This window comes from Phaenicophaeus curvirostris, chromosome 10 (assembly GCF_032191515.1).
Source record: "Phaenicophaeus curvirostris isolate KB17595 chromosome 10, BPBGC_Pcur_1.0, whole genome shotgun sequence".
Lineage (NCBI taxonomy): Eukaryota > Metazoa > Chordata > Aves > Cuculiformes > Cuculidae > Phaenicophaeus > Phaenicophaeus curvirostris.
In genome coordinates, this window is record NC_091401.1 from 872759 (window position 1) to 896479 (window position 23721).

General features: G+C 39.5%; 1 protein-coding gene across 1 annotated transcript; it reads left to right on the forward strand.

The window, feature by feature from the left end:
- Window positions 1–390: 390 nt before the first annotated feature.
- On the forward strand, window positions 391–23543 carry NMNAT3 (nicotinamide nucleotide adenylyltransferase 3). The gene is made up of 5 exons (XM_069864616.1): window positions 391–449; window positions 8414–8549; window positions 15440–15623; window positions 19694–19803; window positions 22391–23543. Exons 2-5 carry the CDS (start codon window positions 8441–8443, stop codon window positions 22798–22800), a joined length of 813 nt encoding a protein of 270 aa, XP_069720717.1. The 5' UTR covers window positions 391–449; window positions 8414–8440; the 3' UTR covers window positions 22801–23543.
- The last annotated feature ends 178 nt before the right edge of the window (window positions 23544–23721 follow it).

Genomic DNA, 23721 nt, shown 5'->3' on the forward strand with positions numbered 1-23721 from the left:
CAACATTGGAATAGTTGTGCTTCCCTTTAACATTAGGAAAATCAGGAGGTTTGGGGCAGATTCTTTAACTAACTGAGGATGTTCCGACATCTCAAGAACCTGGATTTTACATGCCTAAGGATTAAAGGGAATAAGTTAATGAATTAAAACTCCCCCGATCCCATTTTTTGTTAGGATCTATTTAACACACATTTGACATCGGTGTATTTAGCGAGATGTTCGGTGACCGATGGAGATGGTGCCTCTCCATGGCTGTTGATCAAACAGAGAGAGCTGAGCTCGTTACACCAAGCCCTTGAAGAGAATCACAAGAACTCCAGAACTCTTTGGCTGCACAGTGACCTTGCAGCCGTGCCAGCACAGCCGCGAGCGCAGAGCCCAGCTGGCAGCCACAAATGCCAAAGGCGCCCTGTGGTGCACAGAGGCGGAGAAGCCCCCTGCCCGGCACGGTAAGGGAGAGCAGGGCTGAGCCAGGGGAAGGCAGAGACAACGCGGAGGGGGCGCCTAGGGAGGCAGCGGGATGGGGGGTCTGCCAGGATTTGCACTCCGGGACGGAACTCTGCCCCGCTTCCCTGTCAAACACGCAATAAACAGCCCCAGGGCCGTACATGCAGCTAAAACAGAAAGTTAACACTGTTGGTCACTTTGTTTTGCCTTTTCCCGAGCAAGAGCTGCAGAGGACAGGAGAATTTATGTCACTTTTTTCAGTCTGGCTGGCTGGGTAACTTCTCTTTCTCCTCTGCTTGAGTGTATGGGGTGGTTTCCCCCATGTGCAGTAGCTGTTTGGGTTCAGAAATGCTCCTCGGTGTTTGTTTCCTTTCAGCCCTATAGTCACACAAAATGTGTGAGTGATTCATTTTCCAGGCATTGCTATTTGCTGCTTAAGTCTCATGACATTGCATGATTCTAGCAATAAATTAACTTCCTGCCTTTAACTTCAGAAAGGTGAATTTTACAATTTAGCTTAGCAATGAAGAGCTAATTAGTGTTCAGATGATCTAAAAGTCCTCAGAGGAGCCCAGAGATGTCTGAGGGGGATCCGAGGACACGGGAGGTGACAGTCCTGTCAAAGGGGAGCTTTTGACAGCCTGATGTTTAAAATGACTTAATGAAACAAATCAAATTTCATTGCCATAACGATTTCTAAGGTCTTAATTGGTGAAATGTATAAGGAGCTCCTGCTGCACCTGGCCAGCAGACTGAATCGGCTGGGTGAAACTGTACCCCCCGCTGTCTGCTCGGTGCCTTGCAAGGCACTATCCCTGAAGGAGAGCTGCCACAATCTCAGGACCCAACCTCACTCTACATTTCCCGCCCCCGTATTGTTGGCTTAGTGCAATGCACCACTCAAAAATGCTGCAGAAACCCCTTTGCTCACCACGCATTGTGTATTTTTTTAACAATAACACAAAGAAACTAAAAACTTAGCCATGAGGCTTATAAAGTATAATGGAGTTCTTCAAAACCTCAAGAAATGCTGTGCTGTGTCAGACTGATGGCCCGTGCAGCCCAGCACTCTGTCTCCAGCAATGGGGAGAGGAGATGTGTCCTGGGGAAGCTCACCTGGCCACTTGTGTTCCTGCCACCAGCCACAGCAGCTTCCCAAGGGCCCCTATACCTGCATGTGTCCTCAGGAGGGTACGCTTTTGCCTGTTGTAAAATCATTGTTGCCTTCACTGACTGCCCCCCACCCCCAACCTAATACTGCAGAGAGAAGTTTTGCATTCAGTTCATCTAGTGCTTCATCAGTTTGCAAAAGTCAGCCATACCCTTCCTCCCTCAATCTCCCCCTCTCCAAACCGAGCAGTATCAGACATTTTTTTGCCTCTCTTTAATGACGGTAGTTCCAATCACTTGACGTTTGAACTGCCATTCCTGAGCTGAGACCAGAATTGCTTATAATGGTCAAGCCATGGGTCCACCCAGGTTTATTTAGTGCTAAAACAATTCCCTGTGTGATGGGCTCAGTACCTTTTCTCCTGATGCCCAGCATTTAGTTGGCTTTTTGGCTGCCTTGGGAAAAATGGGGAGTGCAGTCAATAGTTCTGAAAATGGTATAACTGTATGGCTATTACTGATTATTTCAATTATAAGAACTTATAAGCACTTAGGATGATAGTTGTATTGTGATTGCAGTTGTAATTAGGTCCTAGTTTCATTATAGTTGTTTCAGGTTCTCACTTCATTTTCTGAACAGACAGAAATCCCTGTACAGATGAGATATTCTTGAAGAGCAAGCAAAAAATTTTGGACAAGAGGCAGCACACATACATGTTTGCATAATTTCCTTGAATTCTTTGGTTGAAAAGACGAAGTGAGTAGAAATTCTAAATTGATCATTTAATTAAAATGTAAAGATAACAAGCAATGTGAACCCTTGAGCCTCGGAGTCATTTACTTATACTGTCTCATTGCTATGCAAATCTTCAGTGTTAGCAGGCAAATTCATGCATTCAAGTAAGAAATGCACATAATGCTTTTCATTTTGATGGCATAAAAATTTAATTGCAAATAGCCTTCTCACTGTCAAGTATGCTGTACACCTGGATGCTACCGAATTGGTGCAGGACGGCATGTTGATTCAAACAGCAGCTTTATATATTCATTATTAACCTCAGCTGTTGAGTTGGGTTGCTGCCTCTGGCAGTAACTAATAGGTGAAGTTTCAGAGGGAAATGAGAATATGTGCACTTAACAAACTGAGCAGTTCTATATATTGCAGAATAATTCCTGCTTGCTTCCAAGAGGTGGTCAGGTAAACCTTGAAGTATAGAATGACAGCCTTCTTAGCCAAGTTTTTCAATTTATTTGCATCCATTACTTTGCTGGAAGACCTCTTCTGTGTAGCTGTAGAATAAGTCAGATGTTCTTTCCTAGCTACACAAAGTGTCAGGACTTTGCTCCTAACACAGTAGATGGCAAATTGTTACCCCTGTTTTGAAACAGAAAAGTAAGCAGGGGGATCATGGATGCTGATGACTTAAATTTGGTCTTGCTGGATGTTCTGGAAATCCTGTGTTACCCTGTAGTTGCTCTTGATGATTATTTTGCATCTGAGAGCTCTGCAGTTGTACTTTTAGGGGTTTCACTAGTTTGCTACTTTTTCAAGCCAGCCTGTTTTGATTTGGAAGAAAAAAATCATTAAAAGGACAAAACAAGCTAAAATCATGTTTAAGTTGATTTCAGAGATGTAACTGGTGAAGGGTTTTGTTGGCTCAGCTGTGAAAGGGAATTTCAAAGGGATATTGCCTGAAATAAAGAAATTGCAACAGTAAAGTATCATTCTGTGATGTGAAGGATTCTAATCTCGGGAGCGGAAGAGACAATTCTGATGAGGTTGCCCTCTCTGTCAGCCACTGAGGCACTCGGAATTTGGGCCACAGATACCGCAGTTTTCTGCAGGGTCACTTGGTCCTGGGCAGGTTTTTGGTCACTGCGTTTGCTGGGAAAATTGCTGCCTGGACAACGCTGAAGAAAAACTGTCAAGTACTCCAAGCTTAAGCCAATCTTCTGACTTAAGCAAAAGAACCTTGTGCATTACTACAGATGGTGTTTGTTGTGCTTTGGACCATTTTCACAGATCCATGTGAAAATTTTACATGATGACTTTTACAAGGCTGTATAAGCTGCTGCTCTAGTGAAGGCTGCAGTGAGCTTGAAGGTGATTAGGTTTTGGGGGTTTCTTTGAAGCTGATTCAGAAACTGCAATGAGACTTGCATTTTCTGATAAAAAGCCTAGTGTGGGGATTGGAAGGAGCAGCTTTGTACTTCTGCTAAGCTGGATTTGACAGAAAATCATGTATCATAACAATATGCTTGGTTTTCCACTGAAAGTCAAAGAAACAAAGTGCACCTGAGTCACTGGAATTTAACGACAATATGATCCATCACGTGGCCCTGAAAAAGCTATTTTAGAGGATTAGAGTGTCGTATTAGGCTGTGTGTAATATTTATGTGCACCTTGTCTAATTCTTCTTGACTTGGGTAAGTAACTTTGTGATAAGCAAATAAAAGATCACCCTAGATTATACATTTTTCATTTTTTCTCTCACTCTGATATTTATATTATCTTCATTATTAAAGTGGAGGGTGGGGATAGAGAGGTAAGTATTTGTCACTTGTGGAGGACTGGTGTCAGTGTGCTGGGAACTTAGTGGCTGGAGTAACTTTTGTTATGGCAGTGAGTCCCATCAGTAACAGCATGAGAAAATCTGACATCCATTCATATTTTTAAGGGATATTTGTGTGCTGTGGTTTGCTATGATTTGGGTCAGCTACTAAAACGTACTTTGTTTGCCAACTTCGAAAATATGTCTTGCACCATAACATCCTTAATGTCGCCTGAGGTAACTCAGCTGGGCTCAGTGCAGCTACATGAATTTGTATGAGGTAATGATGCGGCCCAGTGAAATAATGGATTTGGGCAGCTTTGAACTTGTTGAAATCTAAATTGCATCTAAATTACTCTAGATTCACCCTAACAGGAGGAGATAACACTTTTTATCCTATGCTAGGATTCAGTTTATTCCTGCTCTTTGCAGAAATTTTACCTCAAGGGTGAGCGTGCCTCTTAGAGTATATGTATCAGTCTCTTGTCCTTCAGTTTACTAATTTAACAGCTCAAGAGTTGGACTGCACTGCTCAGCACTCCAGTGTGCTTCTGATAATTAATCAGATATGGCTCTAATTACTGCCTTTCAGCAGAACTTAGCTATGGTCATCTGTAATATCTATTATTGGCATATTGTAGGAATATAGGCAAAAGAAAGAGAACTTGCAGGAGTTTTCTAATGAAAATTACAGGGGTTTTCTGTTATGTGGCCTTTTTTCCCAAGTGTGGCCTCCTCATTTGAAGGTATCTGCCCTCGTAAGCACAGCCACATGATGTACCATGCTGTTGGAAGCTTTCTAAACGGCCTCACTCACTTGTAAGGTAGCCAGCGTTTATAAGAAGCCACCTGCCTGGCCAAGGCTGTTGGTACATGTGCCCAGGGCAGAGCGCACACACGTGGAAGCGATCACCAGGAGGCACACACAGTTACTGCATGAGATTGGAACACGATCTAACACGTCTCCTTCAAGCCCTATTCTTTAAGTCACCTCTTTTGTCATTAAAACAATACCTGTAATGTTCCAGAGCAGTGAACCTTTACAGTCTCTGCTCAGAGCTGTTCTTTCTCTTCCTTCCATTATTTCTGAATATTGACGACAGATCACAAAGATGATAGAAGATGTGCTATCTTTTACTGATTAGAGCTACAACAAAAGGCAGTGTCTGTCACATCAGGAGGAAAGATGAACTAACAGAAGATGTATCTACAGAGTTTACTGTCTTTTCTTCATGCAAAAATCAAATGTGTTTTTTTCTTTTTAAAGCTAGAATTAATTTTTTAAATGTAAGTTAATTATAGTGCTTTTAAAGTAAACAGACAGATCTTACTAATGCTGCTTGGTAATAGTGATGCTCACTGACGAATTCCCAAGGTTTCTGTCAAATGCTTTGAAACTAGTTGGAAGTAGAAGGTGTGATCTTGCTACAGCAATGTCATAGGCAATATTATAAATACTAGTCACATCAATCAAAAAATGCTTTCACAGCTTAACCTGGCATCTGTGTCTCTTGCTTTTAACAAACTTTTCTCACTAACACACTGTAAGAATTTTCTGTAGAACGCTGAAATATAGTTAGCTTGTTGGGGTTTCTTCTAGTGGGATTTCAGGTGCTTTGAATTTGATCCTCTGAGGTGCACATATATATAACAAATTTGATTTGTTAACAATACTGCTTTATAAACTCAATAAGGGAATGCTGAGAAAATGATGTGAAACAAAACACCTGTTCTTGGAAGATTTGGTTGCATTCTGACTCTGGAGCCTGTGCTGAATTGGAGTCTCAATGTACAGGGAAGGTACACAGCGCTGTTGAGCAGAACAGAAAAGGTCCTTAAACTGCATGCACATAACAACTTGTAATGCATGTAGTAAGTTTATTAAAACACGCGTTATAACAGTATTGGAACATCTTCAAAATAAATACTGCCTTTGTATTTTTAGATTTTAATCTTCCTCTCTGTTCCTAGGTAGAAAGAGCATTCTGATGCAAGAGTGATTTTAAATACAAAAGCGATTGCTTTCTACAATTAATCAATCTCAGCAGAATCTTGAGATGATCATTTAATGATTATGGACCGCTTGCATGTATGTAGCTTATACATAAAAGGCAGTAGTTTGTCACGGATGTAACAGGCAAAATTAGGGCGAAGAAAACATGACAGGTCCATTCACTTCAGTTAAGGTGTGAGTGAAGCCAGATCCAGCCCCTGAAATAGTTGAGTGTCAGTTCTGATTTCATGGTTATGGAAGAAGAAGCATAGAGATAAGCACCTGAATTCTAGATGTGCTGAATAATTGCCTGCTGATTGACAACCTCATTACATTGCAGCACTCCTCAAACCTGGGTACCGAGGAGATCCCACAGAGACAGTTTGCTTCCTTGGTTGCAGTCCTCTTTTTAGATGTCACGTTTTATCCTGTCTTCCCCTTCCGATCTATGTGCATCAAGCATTTTTAATGTCTCCATTCCTGCTTGAGATCTAGGGGGCAGTTTGATTTAGTTGAATTTCTTTCTGCAGCCTTGCAACACGACTGGATTAACATCCATGCAAAACGTCTTCCTAAAGTACGTTATATTTTAGCTGGTCTTGGGAGCAGCAACAGGACAAAACACTCATGTTTTATGGGATGCTGTTAATGGAATATGCATTATGTAGGGACAATTGCTAGGGAACAAATTAATCACAGACTATTTATTTAATAAAGTACATTATTTATGTTACACTTGAATGACTTTTTACAAACACGTAACAACTAATAGATGCAAATTTAAATCAATGAAGAAACTAATGCCTTCTTGGTCTGTGGGTGGGAGAGACAATTGAAGTACTCAGGATTAAGAGTATGTGTGGTTATCATTAAAAGCTACAGGTTGAAGGCTTTTCCTAGAGTCTCTGAGGTTTATATAAGTAAGAGCTGCAATGAGACCATCCAAGAAATCTGCTTCAGGTGAGAAATAGAGAAGACTATAGAATTAAAAGCCTCTTTAAAACAAAATAATTTGGTTTATAACTTTCAAGATGAAAACAAAAAGAACAGCAAACGAAATATAAACTACACTTGATCAGAAGAGAGGTTATCAAAGCCATCGTGTAGCAGATGTAGGAGCTAGAGCTGCTATCGGTACATGTAAAAGGGAAGAATGGCTGTGGTTCTCTCAAATACGTGTGTTACTGAGGTGCTGATTGATACTGCTTGGCAACAGGGTCAAGTTATATGACAATGTCATTGGTTTAGGTTGTCATATAAGATTGAATAAGCCTGTTTGCAGGGCTGGGTGCTAAGCAACCTCATTGGAGTTGTTACTGTAAAAAGTTTCCAGTTCTAGGAAATTGTTACTCTGGTATTAATTTATCACTGAGGGATCAGCACTGGCTCATCTGTGGCAATGGAATTTATCTAGCAAAAATTTATCTAGGAGAACTCTTACATGTTCTAGCAATGTTTTCAATTTATCACAGATACTCATGTTTTGCTGACTGTTTCACAGCAAGAAAAACCTTTTCCCATACTAACTTCAACCGATCTCCGCTGTGTTTGTACTGAGCTGACTGACTTTTTAACTCAATTATATAAGGTTTTTTCGCTAATGCACCTGCAGGGCTCCTAACAGCATTGCTCCCCACCCATTCAACTTGTTCATAATTTCTTAATCTCCCCAGCATTTTCCTGTAGCAGACAGTTTCTTCTCCTTGCTGTTCCCTGTCACTGATCCACCATGTCTTGCTCTGCCATGCAACAAACAACAGACAATTGTCGAGTATCGGGCTAGAAGTGTATGCCGGCTGCTTGCCACCGGCCACTCACTGCTCTCCACTGTTGGTGGGGGGGCAGGTCTTGCCATGTGTTGCAAAGGCCCATTAGGAGAACTTATTTAGGAAAAAAAAGAAAACACGCTTTTGTGGCAGGCCTACAGGTCCTAAAGTTATTCATGAGGGGTTAACTGAAAGACAGAACAAAACCTTGTTTTCTCCTGAAAGCAGGTTAAAAATGTATAAAATGGAAAAAATCCAACCATTTTTAATGATAATGACAGCATGAAATTCTAAAAATACTTTCTAGCCATCCCTGCATGTGGAGAAACTGAATATGTTAATGCTCTGCTGATTACTATCAAAGAAGACATATTTCTGAGCTAGCACTTCCCTTATGTAGTGATGATACAAAGGACTGATCTTCTGATACTTTCCTAGTGCTCCAGGAAGGCACAGTTCTGAAAACAGTGCTTCTTTAGGTGGAGGAGCAATGGCACACGGCTCTTTGTCAAGATTGTCAAGATTAATAATATTTTTTTCCCTAGGTGGAGTTCTAATGTCTTGATGTCAGAATGAAGAGCAGGATTCCTCTTGTTCTTGTCGCTTGTGGCTCCTTTAACCCCATCACAAACATGCATATGCGTTTATTTGAACTGGCTAGAGATCACCTGCACCAAACAGGTCAGTAAGGGGTTGTTAGGATCACAAGCACACACAGTGGTTTACTTTAAAAGGAAGAAGGATTTTTAACAATTGCTCTAGATAGGCTTTCACTTTACACCTGGCCTAATTTTCATGTTTTTTATTGCCCATTCAATATGAGGCTTTCGTGGCACGTTCAATATAGAAAGTCTAGCATTATCTTTTCCTTTGATTCAGTACATAAACAAGTATTGTAACAAGCGTTCATGCATATAAACTGGAAGTTTCCTCAGCTGTTTTAGGATCATATTCATGGAAGAGGCTGAGCCTTGTGGAAAAGTATGCTTAACAATTTTGAAACTGAGGAGAAACATTTATGTTCAAATTTCATGCTTTATGATACGTTGTGTTTTAATATGAAGAAGTGTTACAGTTAGCAGTTTTGACAGCAGTGTGAAACTGGAGAATAGATGAAATGTTAATTATTCATTATTCGTCTTCACTAAAAGGTACAAGTTATCTCCCCTAGCAAAATAAGTTCCTCAGAAAGGAGATCAGAAAAGCTAAATGTCAGCAGGCTAGAAAGTTCCAGCAACAAAGAAGAAAGGTAGGTAACATCAGGAAGTTAAGCAAGAATCAGAAAAGCTACTGAGCTCTAAGCTTGATCAACCACTTACTTCCTGAGGCTTCAATTTTACTTTTTTTCTTCCATCTGGCAGCTAAAATATACAGGTTTCTAGAAAAGGTTGGAAGGGAATCCTAATTTATTGGAACCTGCCAGAGAGGTTCTTTAGGGAGGTGGTTCAATAGGAATCCGAACTGAAAACAAAAGGAATTTGGCTGTCGTATTTGGCAGAGGTTGAGAGAATCTGGCAGCTCACTGATACCATTGTGCAGTAAAAGCAGCAACTACAAACTCACCATATACTGTAAGAACACTGAAGCTTTTATAGGGAAGAATTACACAACTTGACTCTATTGGCTGCCTCTATGAATCTCTGTTGTCCTAGGACTGTAAAATGATTTTGTTGCTCCCACAGGACTAGAAATAAAGGGTTAAAAAGGGATTTGAATTGTTTTTTCTCACTGTAATTTTATAGCTGCTTCTGCTGCCCAGGTGTGCCAGAGTAGAAAGGAAATGTAAGACCAACTGGTAATTCTGTTATATGTTATAGTCCAATAACTTTATTTCTTTACCTTGAAAGAAGGGTTGAACTGAGCACTGAATTACGGTTCTGCCTGAATTACAGTTCATTCTCTGGTCTGTTCCAGGGCATGTGTATCAAGACTCCACCCCTCACTCAGAGCAGTTCACAACTCTATCATATTGAATGAAAATCATACTAAAAATGAAATTCTGAAAGGCTGAGATGAATGTTGTGAATTACATTGCACTGCTCTAAAATCAGTGTTTAATTCTGGACAGGATGTGAGTTGCCTTTTGACTTCTTAGTTTAATGTGTGGAGATTGACTTGTCCAAGTACTTCATGCATTAAAGAAGGGTACGTCCTGTGTGTCTGGGGGTCACCTACGGTGTCAGCATTGCACAGTAAGAATACATAACCCAGGATGTCTGCAAAGCAAGAATCCTCAATGAACTTGTGGAAGCTGTATCCATCCTAAGCAGAGGTAGCTTTATTTGAAGTAACTATAAATGTAGACACATGTGTTTATACCTATGGATGCATACAAATCTAGTATATGATCTTTCTCGCTATGGTAAAGAACAACTTCTTGAGCAGAAGGGGCTGGCAACATTCAATAAAAATGATCAATTCTGAATGCTTGTTTTATGACAGAACCATTCCCATCCAGGGAATTAATTGGTCAGTCTCTGATGTTTTTAGTCCTGTTGCTGCTTCTGTGGTTACCTGCAGGCCTAAAGACTCCAGTATTGTGTGTATGCTGGGGCTATATCAGCACTCATCGATGGGGTCCGTGCCTCAATCACTACAGTTACCCAGGGGAGGCAAAGAGAGGAGAAACCGGAGGTTATTTCCTGAGAAGAAGCACTAGTTGCAGATTGGAAGCTGACAGTGAGGCTGAAGGACAATGGTTATACATGACTAAAGCTTGTTTCAAGTGAGGTAGGGGTTTGCCATATTCATATTGATTCCCTCCTCAGTAAGAACAATGAAATTCTGAGCTAACATACACACTGAATGCCTGAAAAAATAAACTAGTGTGAGTAGAGAATTACCTAGCACAAGGGACTATCTTTCCTAGGCTATGAGTTACTTCTGGTGACACTTCAGTGTTTCTGCTCACTCACAAATGGGGCAGAAGTGGCGAGTTGTGCAATAGCTTGGCCGAAGTTGGCTTTGCAGTCAGGTTTTACTCTTATGAATGACATGACTGTCTCTGATGTGCATCCTGACTGACATCTCCAGTAATTCTGTCTGCCAGCTTTCTCCACATCACATCAGTTTCAAATGCTGTCTAATCTTATTTTTCATACATCCCTATATTAAGTAGGGAATTTTACTGAGGTTTACTTTAAGCAGTATCGGCAGTTTCATTGCCATGTGTCAAATGATTCATCCTTTTTCTGTTAATACCAGTTGACAAATCTTGTCATGCCACCTTTTAAATACAACAGACATAGCTCCATGTGACTGAATAAATCTAATGACTCTCTTCATCTGACATTTGCCTCCACTCCTGTGAATTTGAGTCTTTCATATCCACACATAGATAGAATTTTCTAAGATTCAACCCCTTGTTTTAAAATTGTTTCTTGACACTTGCACTGACCATGGCAAATGCCTTTCCATTCTATTAACAACCAATTCCAGATGCTTTTATTTCTTTGACTCTATTTGTCATTTGACCATGAAATCTGAAGAAATAGTACTAGAATCACCTTGTTTCCCAGGTTTCCCAGGGGAGGATACTTAGATCACAGAGTTTCCCTGTAAAACCAAAAGGGATAGATGGCAACGGAGGGGCAAAGGAAAGACGTTTCTGTCTGTGACAAGACAGGTGCAAGGGAGAAGTGAAGGAAAATTAGTTACTATCTCATGAAAACTTGGGGAAAATGTCACTTGGTTGTGCCAGATGCAGTACTGAGAAGCAGAGCTGGGAAGTCCAAGGACTAATTAGTCACTAACCAGTCTTGCGAATTTAAAGTTTGTTGTTGAAGAGCCACATCCAATTAAAATGGATTGATATTTTCAAGAAAGGGATAGGAACAGATTGTAACAGCAGCAAGGCAGCATAAATAGACAAAGTTCAGTGTGTTTTCCTGCAAAGATTCTGATAACCAGAATTTGTAAACACAAAAAACCCCCGAGCTGATCCCACTGTTCTAGTAGTGTGTCTAGCAGTACAGATACACGATTGGAACAGGATCAGACTAGCAATTGTTACTCATGGCATATACAGTAAATATTGACAGACATTAGTTAAAATTAACTGACCTTAAACTGAAAAGGAAACAAATCTTTGAATTTTTGTTTTCATTATAAGATTCACAGCAACATTTGCTTAATTAGAACAATACTTGGTTAATTGTATTGGGCTCTACCCTTGAAAGATGCACAAAGAGGGATGCATGTGTGGCTTAGCATTCAGAAAGAATTAAAGCTATAGAGTGCCTTTCCAGAGGTGCAAATCAAAGCATTAAATCATAAATCTTAACACATCTCAAGATACACCACATCCCTAAAGAAAACGCTTCTGTTACTTCAAACTCAGTTTTTGGAATACTGTTGTCATTGCACACAGCCTAGATCCTAACCTTCTTCTGAATTTATAGAATGCTTTTCTAAGTGGAAGAAGTGAAGGTGGCTTCTGTTTGACAACTTTTGTTGTCCCCAGCAGAATACAAGGTGTGTGTCCCCTTGCTTACTTCAGTGATGTTGTATATGATTCTATGATTTGACCTTGGAATCCCAGTCACCTGTTTTGTAGCATCTCTGCAGAGAAGCATTGCTTCCCCATCATATTACGTGGCAAAAGTCAGCTTGGATGAGAGCATTTCAGACTAGGGTGTCCTGTGAGTAGAGCTACAATACGTTATTATTCACATTGTTTCTCTCAAGATAGTAGTTTTATCCTTCCTTTTTGGAGAAAATACTCATTTTCATAGCTATCAAGAAATTGCCTTTACTTCTTTTTGACCAAACAGAGTGAACTCTGCAGAAATGAAGTTGAATTTTAAGCCTCAATACAAAATGTTTATTATAGAAGTAATGTGGGGAGAACATTCGGCATTTATATGAGGACTGATCATTGTATGTGCTCAGTTACTCAGCTGTTGGAGGAGAGGTGCTGCAGTTGCAGTGTATTTGAGTGGCTTGGTCTGACCACAGAGGTAAATTTGCATCTTCAGGCCCTGCAGTTCATCCAACCAGATGGATATGATTTATATTTATCTAGGTATTTCTTCCACTATCATTTTTGCACACTTCTTCAAAAGCCCCACCAAACTACACATACCATTTTTCATAAAACTGGTATTCGATAAATTTGCTTTAGTATTAATGAACTAATTCAGTGTTACCAGTTGTGTTAGTGTTTGTGACCATTTACAGCGACCTTTATAATAGAGCAGTGAATACCTGTTTTCCTTCACAATGATAATTCAACTTGTCTGAGGGACATTTATTTAGTTTTCTAATGAGTTGGCCCAAGTAGTTCTTAGACAATATAAAATCATAGCAAGAGGAATTGGTTTTACTGCTTTTGATAGGCCTCTTAGAGAAAACTAAACCACTGAAGGGCCTGGAGGTTCTTTTCATGTACTTCGGACAAGCAACAGCAACATACTCCATGCTGAAAACAAACAGCATTCCAAAGAAGCAGAATTTGAAGATAATTCCAGACCAAGGAACGTTTGAAAATACCTGTAATAAATTATGGGACAGAGAAGAGAATTGCAGTGGAAATATTCAAACCCTAAGGTGGCAGAATTTAATGATTTCCTCTTTGCATGCCTCCTAAAACTGTAGGACATATTTGAATAGGTGAACTTTTAAATTACTAAACTGGAACCAGGTTATTTAGTAATAAAATATTCTCCTGTACTGTGAGTGCTGAAGCTTGCATTTTAGGTGGAAGGTTCTCATGTCCATCATATTTGCATGGTGCTGGGTTGCTCAGTTGCTGTGAATCATCTCAAACATTTTGTTTTGGACTTTCAGTACATTAAATGTTATCAAACTTGATTTTTCTCCTTCAGTTGGTTTCACTTCTGCTTTGCAACAAGTTGATATGGCATGAGAAGCTCTTATCTCACCCAGTTTATGCAGTTCTAGGCCAGACTAGAGACAGAAATCTTTACAACTCATGAAGATGTGGCAGAGTTGCAATCATTCTTGGCAGCATGATCTCACACCATGTTAATTTTTACGTTTAATGTATTCATTTAAAATATCAGGTAACAATCTACATCCACAGAAACTAAAAAGAGAGGAATTGCACTGTGGAAAATAAAATCATTGTGTAAGAAAAAGTTTTTAGTAAAGGTAGCATTAATGAATCCAAACTGTAATTTCTTTCTCTTTTAACGAGAATTTGTTATAGCACTGTATATTATCAAAGTACCAGACTGTAATTGTTGTTCATAGGTCAAGTGAAAATATTTCCAATTTCAGGTCAAGAGATGGACTTAATTACATGCACATCATTGATGTTTCTGGAAAATCTTGTCTTGCTCTGTTGAACATTTTGCCTATAATGAGAATGCTTTAAAAAAGAAGATAGCTTGGGCCAACATTTTAACAGGAGACAGGCCTGTAAATCTCATTGAATTTTAATGCTATTTTCAAGTCCAATTCTTTTGAAAAATTCTTTGGAAAATTTTAGCCTATTACATCAAAATAAATGTGAAGTTACTAAATTGTCATTTTAGAATATTAAATTGTCATACGCCACTATCAGAAACTCAGAGTCCAGGGGTATCACTGTCTTTACAAAGCATTAGAGGGAACCTCCTGTATCCTGTAAGTTTCTTGGTTGAAACAATTCAATTAGAAGAAAGAATATATTCCCCCTCCCAGTATCGTATTTATCATAGTTATTTAAAATGCACGTGTTAAATTAGAAATAATTTTGTTTCATTTCTGTTTATTTGAAACACCCTTTCTCTCCTTTCCCATTTCTTCAGGGATGCAGCTCATGTCAGTGCTTTATTTCCCTGCTAACTTTTAAAGAGAGCAACATTTTTGTTTTCTGTTTGAGGCTAGAACTGCAGAGTCTAACAAAAACCTTGTTGTGTTAATGATTCAATTGTTACAGCAGTACAAAAATATGGGCATATTTTAAAATTTAATTGATACGATCAGCCAGATAGAAAGGATCTTTAATGGCTGCTAAGCTGTTGTTTGGACCATAGTGCCCCAAGTCTCATTTTAGACTCCATTAGCCCCATCTTTGTTCTTGAATCTTCTATTTGTCTGAATCACATTAATCACAGCTGCAGGAACATGTTATAATTCCTGCCTTAACACAGTGGAAAGGCACAATGATTTTGATGAAGAACAAGCACTGGATGCTTAATAACAAAGCAGTGGTCAGTTGAGTCTTCCATCACTCTGGCTATATAAAACATTTACTTATTGGAATATAAAACTTAATTATGTCTAGGAATTTTAATAGTTTTCATAGTAAATTATGAACATCTCTATTCACTTGAAAATTATATGTTCATCCAGCCTTCCTTTTTAAATCATGTAATAGAATAAATATTGATAGCAATTGTGAGCAGGTTGCAGAGGACTAAGAAGCCTGCTTTTAAATGATTTAATTGCTGGTTCTGTATTAAAAGTAACACCTAGATCAGGTTGTTCATAGTTTCTTGTAAGTCTGAAGCTTTGAAGATGTTGGACTAAATGAGATCCCAAGGTCCTGTCCACCCTAAATGTTTAAGATTCTGTGACGATTATTTATTTTTCTTTTTTTCTTTTCTTTTATTTTGCTTCAAAAGGAAGGTACCAGGTGATTGAAGGCATAATGTCTCCTGTTAATGATGCCTATGGAAAGAAAGGCTTGGTTTTGGCAAGGCACCGGGTAGCAATGGCTAAACTAGCCCTGGAGACATCTGACTGGATACGAGTTGATCCATGGGAGAGTGAGCAGGAGACGTGGACAGAGACAGTAAAAGTATTAAGGTAATTGGTAATTACTTACCACCCCCCACCCTCCCCTTTCTTTATGAAGTTACCAATTGCTAAAAATCTACCAGGCACAGAACTCACTGTTGTAAAACAACCAAGCAAAGCAGAACATATCTGTTTACCTCATAGCAGACAATGCCATGAAGTATTGTACCTGTGGGCAATGAAAATTCCAATCCCTTTCCTTCAGAAAGGCTGTGTAGTCAGTGCTGCCTGTCTGGAGTCCTTCCATTCCCAGCGCGAAGCAGATGGGCTTTCCCTAGACCTAGGCAATACACCGCAGTTCTGCACTTGTGCACGCCCAAAGACTCTGCCAAAAACACAGCCTGCAGAATCGCAGTCACTGAAAGAGCTCTGCAGCAGAGTTTTTGGCTCTCATTTTATTTCTTTCATTTTGAAGTCTGTAAGCAGGTAATACAGAGATCTTATTCAGAAAGTAAGAGAGTTCACAAAAAACCCTGTTCTTTGGGACCATCCCTTTTCCAAATTGGCTATATTGGTATTATTATGCCTGCAGGTTTATCTATTCACACTGACTTGAAAAGTTTTGTATTAACTCTAGAGCCAAGTTAATCCAGCCCCATAACTGCTGACGTTTTCCTCAAAATCACTGAGTTTGCTGTGGGTTTGTGCTGGAAGGGAAAAGAACAAATTGTCCAAAACCTGTTAACTTGATGTAAGGATCTTGAAATGTGCCTTTTTGGTGTATGATTCGTCTGGTAATAAATGCATTATGGGGCAAGGGATGAAAATACAAACTTCTTGTGCTAGCCACTAGAAACATGGATGCTTCAGAAGTTAAAATGCATTGTTAAAGTGAAAGACTTCATGGATGTCTTTCAAGAAATCAACTGTCCTCTAAGAACTATCAATGATTCTTCATTTCTATCTATATTTTCTATGTGACTTTCTAACTGGAAACAGTCGTGTTGCTTAAGGCTCTAAAATGTTCCAACGACTGCCCAGAAAGCTTTTACGGTTCTGCGTGAAAGTAATAAAAAGTAGATCTGTTGCATAACAAGAGCATGTGTAAAAACACCCTACATGCTTACAGAAAAAATAGTGGGGCTTTTGACTTTTGTTTTTATTTGCTTTGATCAGTGAACGTAGACATCAAGTTGCTTCTTGTGCCCCTTCCCTCTAGCCAGCAAAATTGGACTGAGGTGGAAGGAAGACTAGGCAAAGCTCCTCTGTCTTTGCAGAAACTGTCTTTGTTCTTTTCTCTAATCACAATTGTATTGCTCCAGTGTGAGAAATCACGAAAAGGTCTGTCCTGCAGTATAGGTTGGGTATGGGATTTTTCTCCTAAATTTAATTTTAGTAAAACTGTTTTCCTCCAGAGAGGCAGCCATAAACCTTACAGATCAGGTGATTCTACTTACAAAGGCTTTGACCTTGCACAGCTCCAACTGAAGTGAGTGCTGCTTGCACTTGGGTTTGTAAATCCACTTCAGAGCCCTTTAGGATAAGAGGTACAGTAAATAAAACCTGCATATATGATTTTTCTGCTCAGGGAAAGTAGTATTAATGTGATACGAACAGCCAAATTTCCTGTCTGCCTAGAAGGCAAACCTCTAGTTTTCTAAATAACTTCACAGAATGTTAAAATGGATGCCTGGCAGGGAAAGAAATGAGCTTAAATCTTTTTTTCCCAAATGATGACCCATATTAATGAGCTGAAGCAGTGCTATAATCTAATGCTGAATCCTGTCCCTTGAATGGGGAAGCAGCATCTTGATGAAGTAGCATATCTAAGTACTTTGGCTTTGTATTATATTTTAACTGTTACGCATGAATATTAAAAGCAGAGTTGGCTTTAGGGCTTTATATTCTCACCAAATATAAACAGGCAATGGTTTATTGTGAAGTTGTGCTTCTTCACTAGTGTTGAAGGCTAGTCTGTAGATTCTTCCCTGGTTGAAACACCAAAAACTTTCTGACTTCACTGTAAGCTCCTTCATGCAGGAAACTTTAGTAGCAACAGGAAAAGATTTTGCTAATGCAAAGCGAAGGCAAAGAAACATTGATCCTAAATGTCTCCTCTTATCAGTATTCTGGATTGTATGCTTAACTGCAGTGGAACATTGTGTCCTTAGACACAAGAATGGCCTTTTCCTATGGTACTTGTTTTACCCGAGTGTGGTGAAAACGTCGTATTTCATCAAAATCTGTGAATTTTGCAGAAGCTCCCAAGTAGTTCGAACTTGGGATTTTAAAAAAGATTTTAAGCAGCAAAGCTCCTGTCCAACTCATGCCTGTGCTATTAGTTGCTGTACCTTAAGTGATTATGGAAATGTTGGAGACTATCCCAAGGCTTTTTTTTAGAGAGGAGGAGGGAGCTGTTTCCCACTTAGCTGCTGCTCATGAATATTCTTCCTAGACAAGCAAGCAACATTGTCAGTAACCAAAAAAACTACATTCATTCTTCTCATAAGGTAGGTTTGAATGTGGTGCAGATGTACTACAAATTAATTTAAAATGGCAAAGATCTATCTTACCTAACTTTTGTTGAATTGTGCTTGCAATTTATTGACACAGCTAGACAAAGCTTCATGAACAGTTCAGTATGTGCTTGATAAACTGACAGAGTTTGGTGCAGCTTTACAATAGCATTCCCCTCCCTGTCCCAGCACTGGAAATGTGGGCAGGGCAGATTTTGCAGTACTTGTGACGTTAGTCCTGCTGTGAGCTCTTAGCCAAGAGGCCTTATTTTTGAATCATGGCCCAGGAATGTCAGTCCATGATACAAACCCACTGTGCTTGACTATACATAGCATCAGCCTGTTTACAAGAAAGCAGGATTAAAAATAGAAATGTAGGAAGGCTCAGGCCAAGCTACTGCTGCCTGCTACCAAATGTCCCTCACCTCTTGGCTCCGCAGCTTCTTTAGCCAACCGCTGAGCATCAGAAATTACAGAAGAGTAGTGCAGCCTGCCTAGGTGTATGTTCTTGATGCTCATACAATGTATTCCTGTGGCTAAAAGTTTTTGAGTGATTTGAAGAATATCCTAAGCTATAAATTCATTCCTTACGCCACATGTTTCAAAGTGCTATCAATGGCTTTGTACATGTACTTTGAACTGTACCTTATAACTCAATCTTTGCTTTGGAACAGCCATGTAAGATCTGGTGGTCACTGCGGCTGTAGATGAACTAGACAGAGATGAGATACTGGCTTCAGTCTGTCTACCTGTCTTGGTTAACCAGGAGCTTGTTTCCTGGAACAATTTTGGCTGGTGCTGATCCCAGCAGTGCCTGAGCATGGATCAGGCTAGTGCAACTCAAGGACTACTCTGACCAGCCATGGTCAGGCTGCTTTGGAAGGAAGGGAGTTCAGGTATTTGGATCTCAGACTGGTGCTTGCCCTCATGGCCAAAGAAGGGGTCACTGCCATGAGGTAATTGTATTGCAGTGGGGCAAAAAAGAATAAAGTGATAGAAACCTGGACAAACTGACCAAAGGATCCTTGCCTGCCCTCATGGATCTGAACTCATTAAAATTAGAAGCATGGCAGATGTCAAAAATCTTATGCAAATTGTATATTTTGAGTTTCTCAGGACTGTGATTCTTTAATTAAAATGAAAGAGAAAAACACAAGGTGAAAGCTTGGGGAACATCTTTTTATGGAGAAGGGGATGAGAGATGTCACCTCCTGAAAACTGAGCACACGTTATATTATCGAAACATCCTCGTGTGGTGTATTTGTATTTAATCGAAAATATTTGATCTAGTGACTGAAGAGTGGTTTTAATCCTGTTTCCAGTAAAAACCTCCACAATGTTTTAAATGTAACGTTGCCACCAAAACTGCCATAATGGTAGAATTTCAAGAAGTAACTGAAAACCAGAATGCCGTTATGCAGACCACTTGTGAATTCTGCACTATGTTGACTTCATTGATGCTAATCTCATGGTAGAACGAATATGCAAAATTCTTAACAAATTGTATTCAAATCCAAAGTGCATAAAAGCAGACTGAGTTCTTGAATCTGAAAGTGCCAGGTAATCGCTTTGTGCATCTCTGAGAGGATTACCTCACACAGAAGTCTTTTATTTTATATGCAGGCACCATTACAATGAGTCACTCAGATTGCTCCAGCCCAAGAAGGAATTCCTGAAAAACAAATGGCCCACAGAAAGATCTGCAGAGGATTCCCTTTCTTACCAGCACTCAGGTAGGTTCATAACTGTAAACACAACCCTTTGCATAGCATTAAAACCAGACTCGGCTAACTGATGAAAAAGTTGAACGTAGCAGGTAAATTTTGGGGATTGGAGCTACATGCCAAAAAAAGCAATGCCAAATGCCAGCATGGCTGTTGGTGCAGTTTGTAGTAACTCAAACAGATGCAGGAGATATATTTGGGAGTTGTATTAATTCTTGGTTTTATAAGCAGCTCTTTAGTTATGTCAGAGATGTATGCTGTGGCCCTGCTGCTTTTGCAAAGCATAAAAATATATGAATAAAAAATACCAAGGAGTATAAGGACTACTTAGAATTCTAATTCTAGTGTTAGACAATGAATGAATGATATGGGTACCATACCAGCGATGGTGACACTTTGGCATTTACTGCATTTCTGAACAGAAAATCTTCTATTGACATTAGAAATACAGCAGGTTCTGGAAACACTGTCAGCTTTGGGTTTCCTATTTTATCATATTCCCTAGTGCTACCATTTGCTAGGATGCTGCTAGATTTTTGATACGTTCCATCTTTCCTGTGGTTTTGAAGCACTTCTTGGACATGAATAATGCATTCAAGTTGTTCATGGTTATACAAAAGTTTCCAAAAGATGAATTGTTGTATCTTTATAGATGGTAGAGGAAAAAAATCTCAAGGCATTTGGACTGCAGTGGAATATTGTGTCTGATGGGGTTAATGGCTATTGGTAAGTGATGAGTCAGATTATTCCACATTGCCACACTAAGGAAAATTAGTGTGAAAGCAGTAAACACTATTTTAATATTCCATTACAAAAAATTCTTTTGGCTAATATTTTCTGTAGTTATTGCAAGCTCTATAGCATTTTATTTAAAAGTGGTCAAGAAAACAAATGTTAAAACTGTTCTTTCCCAATAAACTTCCCCAGATTAGAATTCATCAATCATCACCACAGGTTTCCTTTAAAGTAAAAAGAAAAGGCATATCAAAAACTGGTTGAGGAGGAGGTTGGGCAAGAAATGGTTTTCTCTGTCTAGTATATAGCAGCTGGAGATATATATATATGTATATATATTGGTTTTATTGCATTCTGACAGAGATCCACAAAGGCCGATCTGTTAGTGTGAACAGAGGAAGGCTAGCATCCTGCAGCTGCTGGCTTTTCTGCCTTTGGTGCTTTGGCCGAGGGGGCAGTGACATGGATTTGCCTGTGTTAAATGTGTGGCCCACCAAGAAGGAATGGGATGGTTCCTCCCCACTTCCTTTGGCCTCCAGCATGGTATTGCACGGAGCATGGGGATTGAGCAAGAGCTACTGAGAATTCCAGAGCAGAACAGAATCCCTCCTCTTTCTTAGAAGTAAACATTAGTTAGGACAAACTTTCTAATGACAGGCAACTATTACCTTCCTTCCCTCTCTCCTTCCCCCACTCCCAAACCTTCCCAACAATAAAATCTGTGGAACTGGGCTTTCCTGTGAAGTCTGTAGGCAGGCTCCATCACCTTTCACAAACAGCAGACTGATGGCTGATTTAGCAGTTGCAAAATTCCACACTGCACTATTTTTCTACCAAATATATGCCTACTAAACTGTAAGGCTTCTTTGCATGGTGCTGAGCCTCATCATTTTTTGTTCCACATGAAATAATGAGGTGACTTTAATATATAGTGCAAATAAAAAGGCTTACTGAGGACAGGTATAGACAAATGATTGCAGTTCTAATAGAATAGCTTATTGGTGCAAAGACAAAACCAGTAAGACTACAGAGTTCTTTTTCTCTGTTTTTCTGTGTCCAGAGGTTTGCCAATCCATCCTCAATTCAAAAAATATAATTTCAGACGCAGTATTAATTCTCTTACTTACAAGAGGTGGTTGATTGTCTTAATTTCATTTTTAATTCAATCCCTTCACTTCAAGTCTCTCAGTTACCCCACATGAATGACTTTGTTGACCCCTGCCTGCCTTATTGTAGGGGTCGGAAGGTACGTAGTAAGGGCTGTAATAAGAAATGCTTGCTGTAGTTTATTTGATAGCATACACTAAACCTCTGCAAAATCGAGTGTATCTTTAGACACTTAAAGTATGCTTTTCATGCATCATCGCTGGTATGTTTCTTATTTTTCTAATTGCTGCTTTAAGGTATTTGTATAAGACTTGCAGATGTGCTAACAGATGAATGTAAAATGCAGACAATGCTTCCATCGTTCCCCTGAATTTCACATTAATGCAAGGCTGTGAAAATACCTAGTCAATGTTTGCAGAATGCTCAGATGGTGTAATTGTGACTGCTGTAGAATGGGCTTTGAGGAAAGAGTTCTGTACTGGGGTTCGGGCAGTGGGCAGCAGGTAAGAAATGGAGAGCAAACCAAACAAGATTGTACTAGTGACATATCGCTCTTGGTCATTATTCAAGGTATGGCAAATTTGGCTTTAGATCTCTTCGCACTAGAACAAAAACGCCAGGGCCACAACAGAAAATATTATCTGTATAATATTCTGCTGGTTCAAACATCTGCTGCTTCAAACCAATTTTAAGTAGAAACTTCTTCCAAAACAGAGCGACTATAGAAATTTCTCATTTCCTTTTGTCTTTCCAGTTCTACCCCAATTAAAGCTGCTCTGTGGGGCTGATTTCCTACAGTCATTTAAGACACCAAATCTCTGGAAGGAAGAACACATCAAAGAAATAGTGGAAAAGTTTGGTTTGGTCTGTGTTAGCCGTGCTGGCTCTGATCCCACTCAGTACATCAATGAATCAGACCTCCTAACGAAATTTCAGCACAACATATTCCTGGTGAAAGAATGGATTCAGAATGAAATCAGTGCAACACAGATACGCTATGCCTTGTGCAGAGGATTAAGTGTAAAATATCTCATACCAGATTCTGTTATATCCTACATCGCACATCATAACATCTACACAAAAGAAAGTGAGCAGAAGAATGAAGGTGACTTGCTTCAGCCTCTCAAGTTGCATAACACAGCAGTAAAACCACTCAATGACTGACGTCTGTGGGGTGGGAACTGGCCAGACCTGGCATTGTTTGCTCACGTAAAGTTCTTGAGAAAGTTGCTTCTTGTTAAGGAGGGGAAAGTGCATCAGTCTGAAATTCCTGCACTCATGGAGTTTTAAATTCATGGGTTTGTGTGTGGTAGTGCTTCAGCAAATTGGGATGCTCAGCTGCCTAGCTTAATGTATGTGCAGAACAGCTTCCTTGTGGAAAAAAAAAGAAAGAAGATCTTAACAATAACTATTAATCTCCAGTCATACTTAGGGGACAAACATAGTACTTTCCTGAATTGTAATTCTGTAATCCTACAGACAGATTTAGCATGAAGTTGCCTTACTTTTCTGAAGCAGCAAAATAAAACGAGCCATAACTTTTCTTTATATGTATTTAAATATATATTACTGCTAAACTTTGATGTTTTAAGACCTGAATAACTTCTTGCATTTTGACAGTTTGGACAAGAGATGGAAATAAATCTTTCTTTGATGCAAGCACTCAGAAATGCATGCACCATTCATGTCACTTTTAAGCCTCTAGATTCACAAATGACAGACAGTCCTCACCCCAGATTTACAGTGGGTTTCTTTGCTTCTCTGATCCGGAGTCTTCTGTAAGAATAAGTAATTGCCACAGCCCTGGAGTAGATAACATACCCAAGGGGAACTTCAACTGTGCCATTTGAAAATACACAGTGGAAAATAAGTGAAAATAGCTAAGAGGCAGTCTTAGTATTTAAGCCCTACTGTTACCCAGACGAATCCATTCTGTTCTATGTCGGTCGCCTATTCTGCTGATTCGTTTTATCCCATTTCTGACAGAAGACACATTCAAGGAATACAGAATCTCTATAAAGTGCTACTTCTGTGTTTCAGTGTTGCTTAAGTTAATTGAAAACATGCTTTCAGTGGTGATGTAGC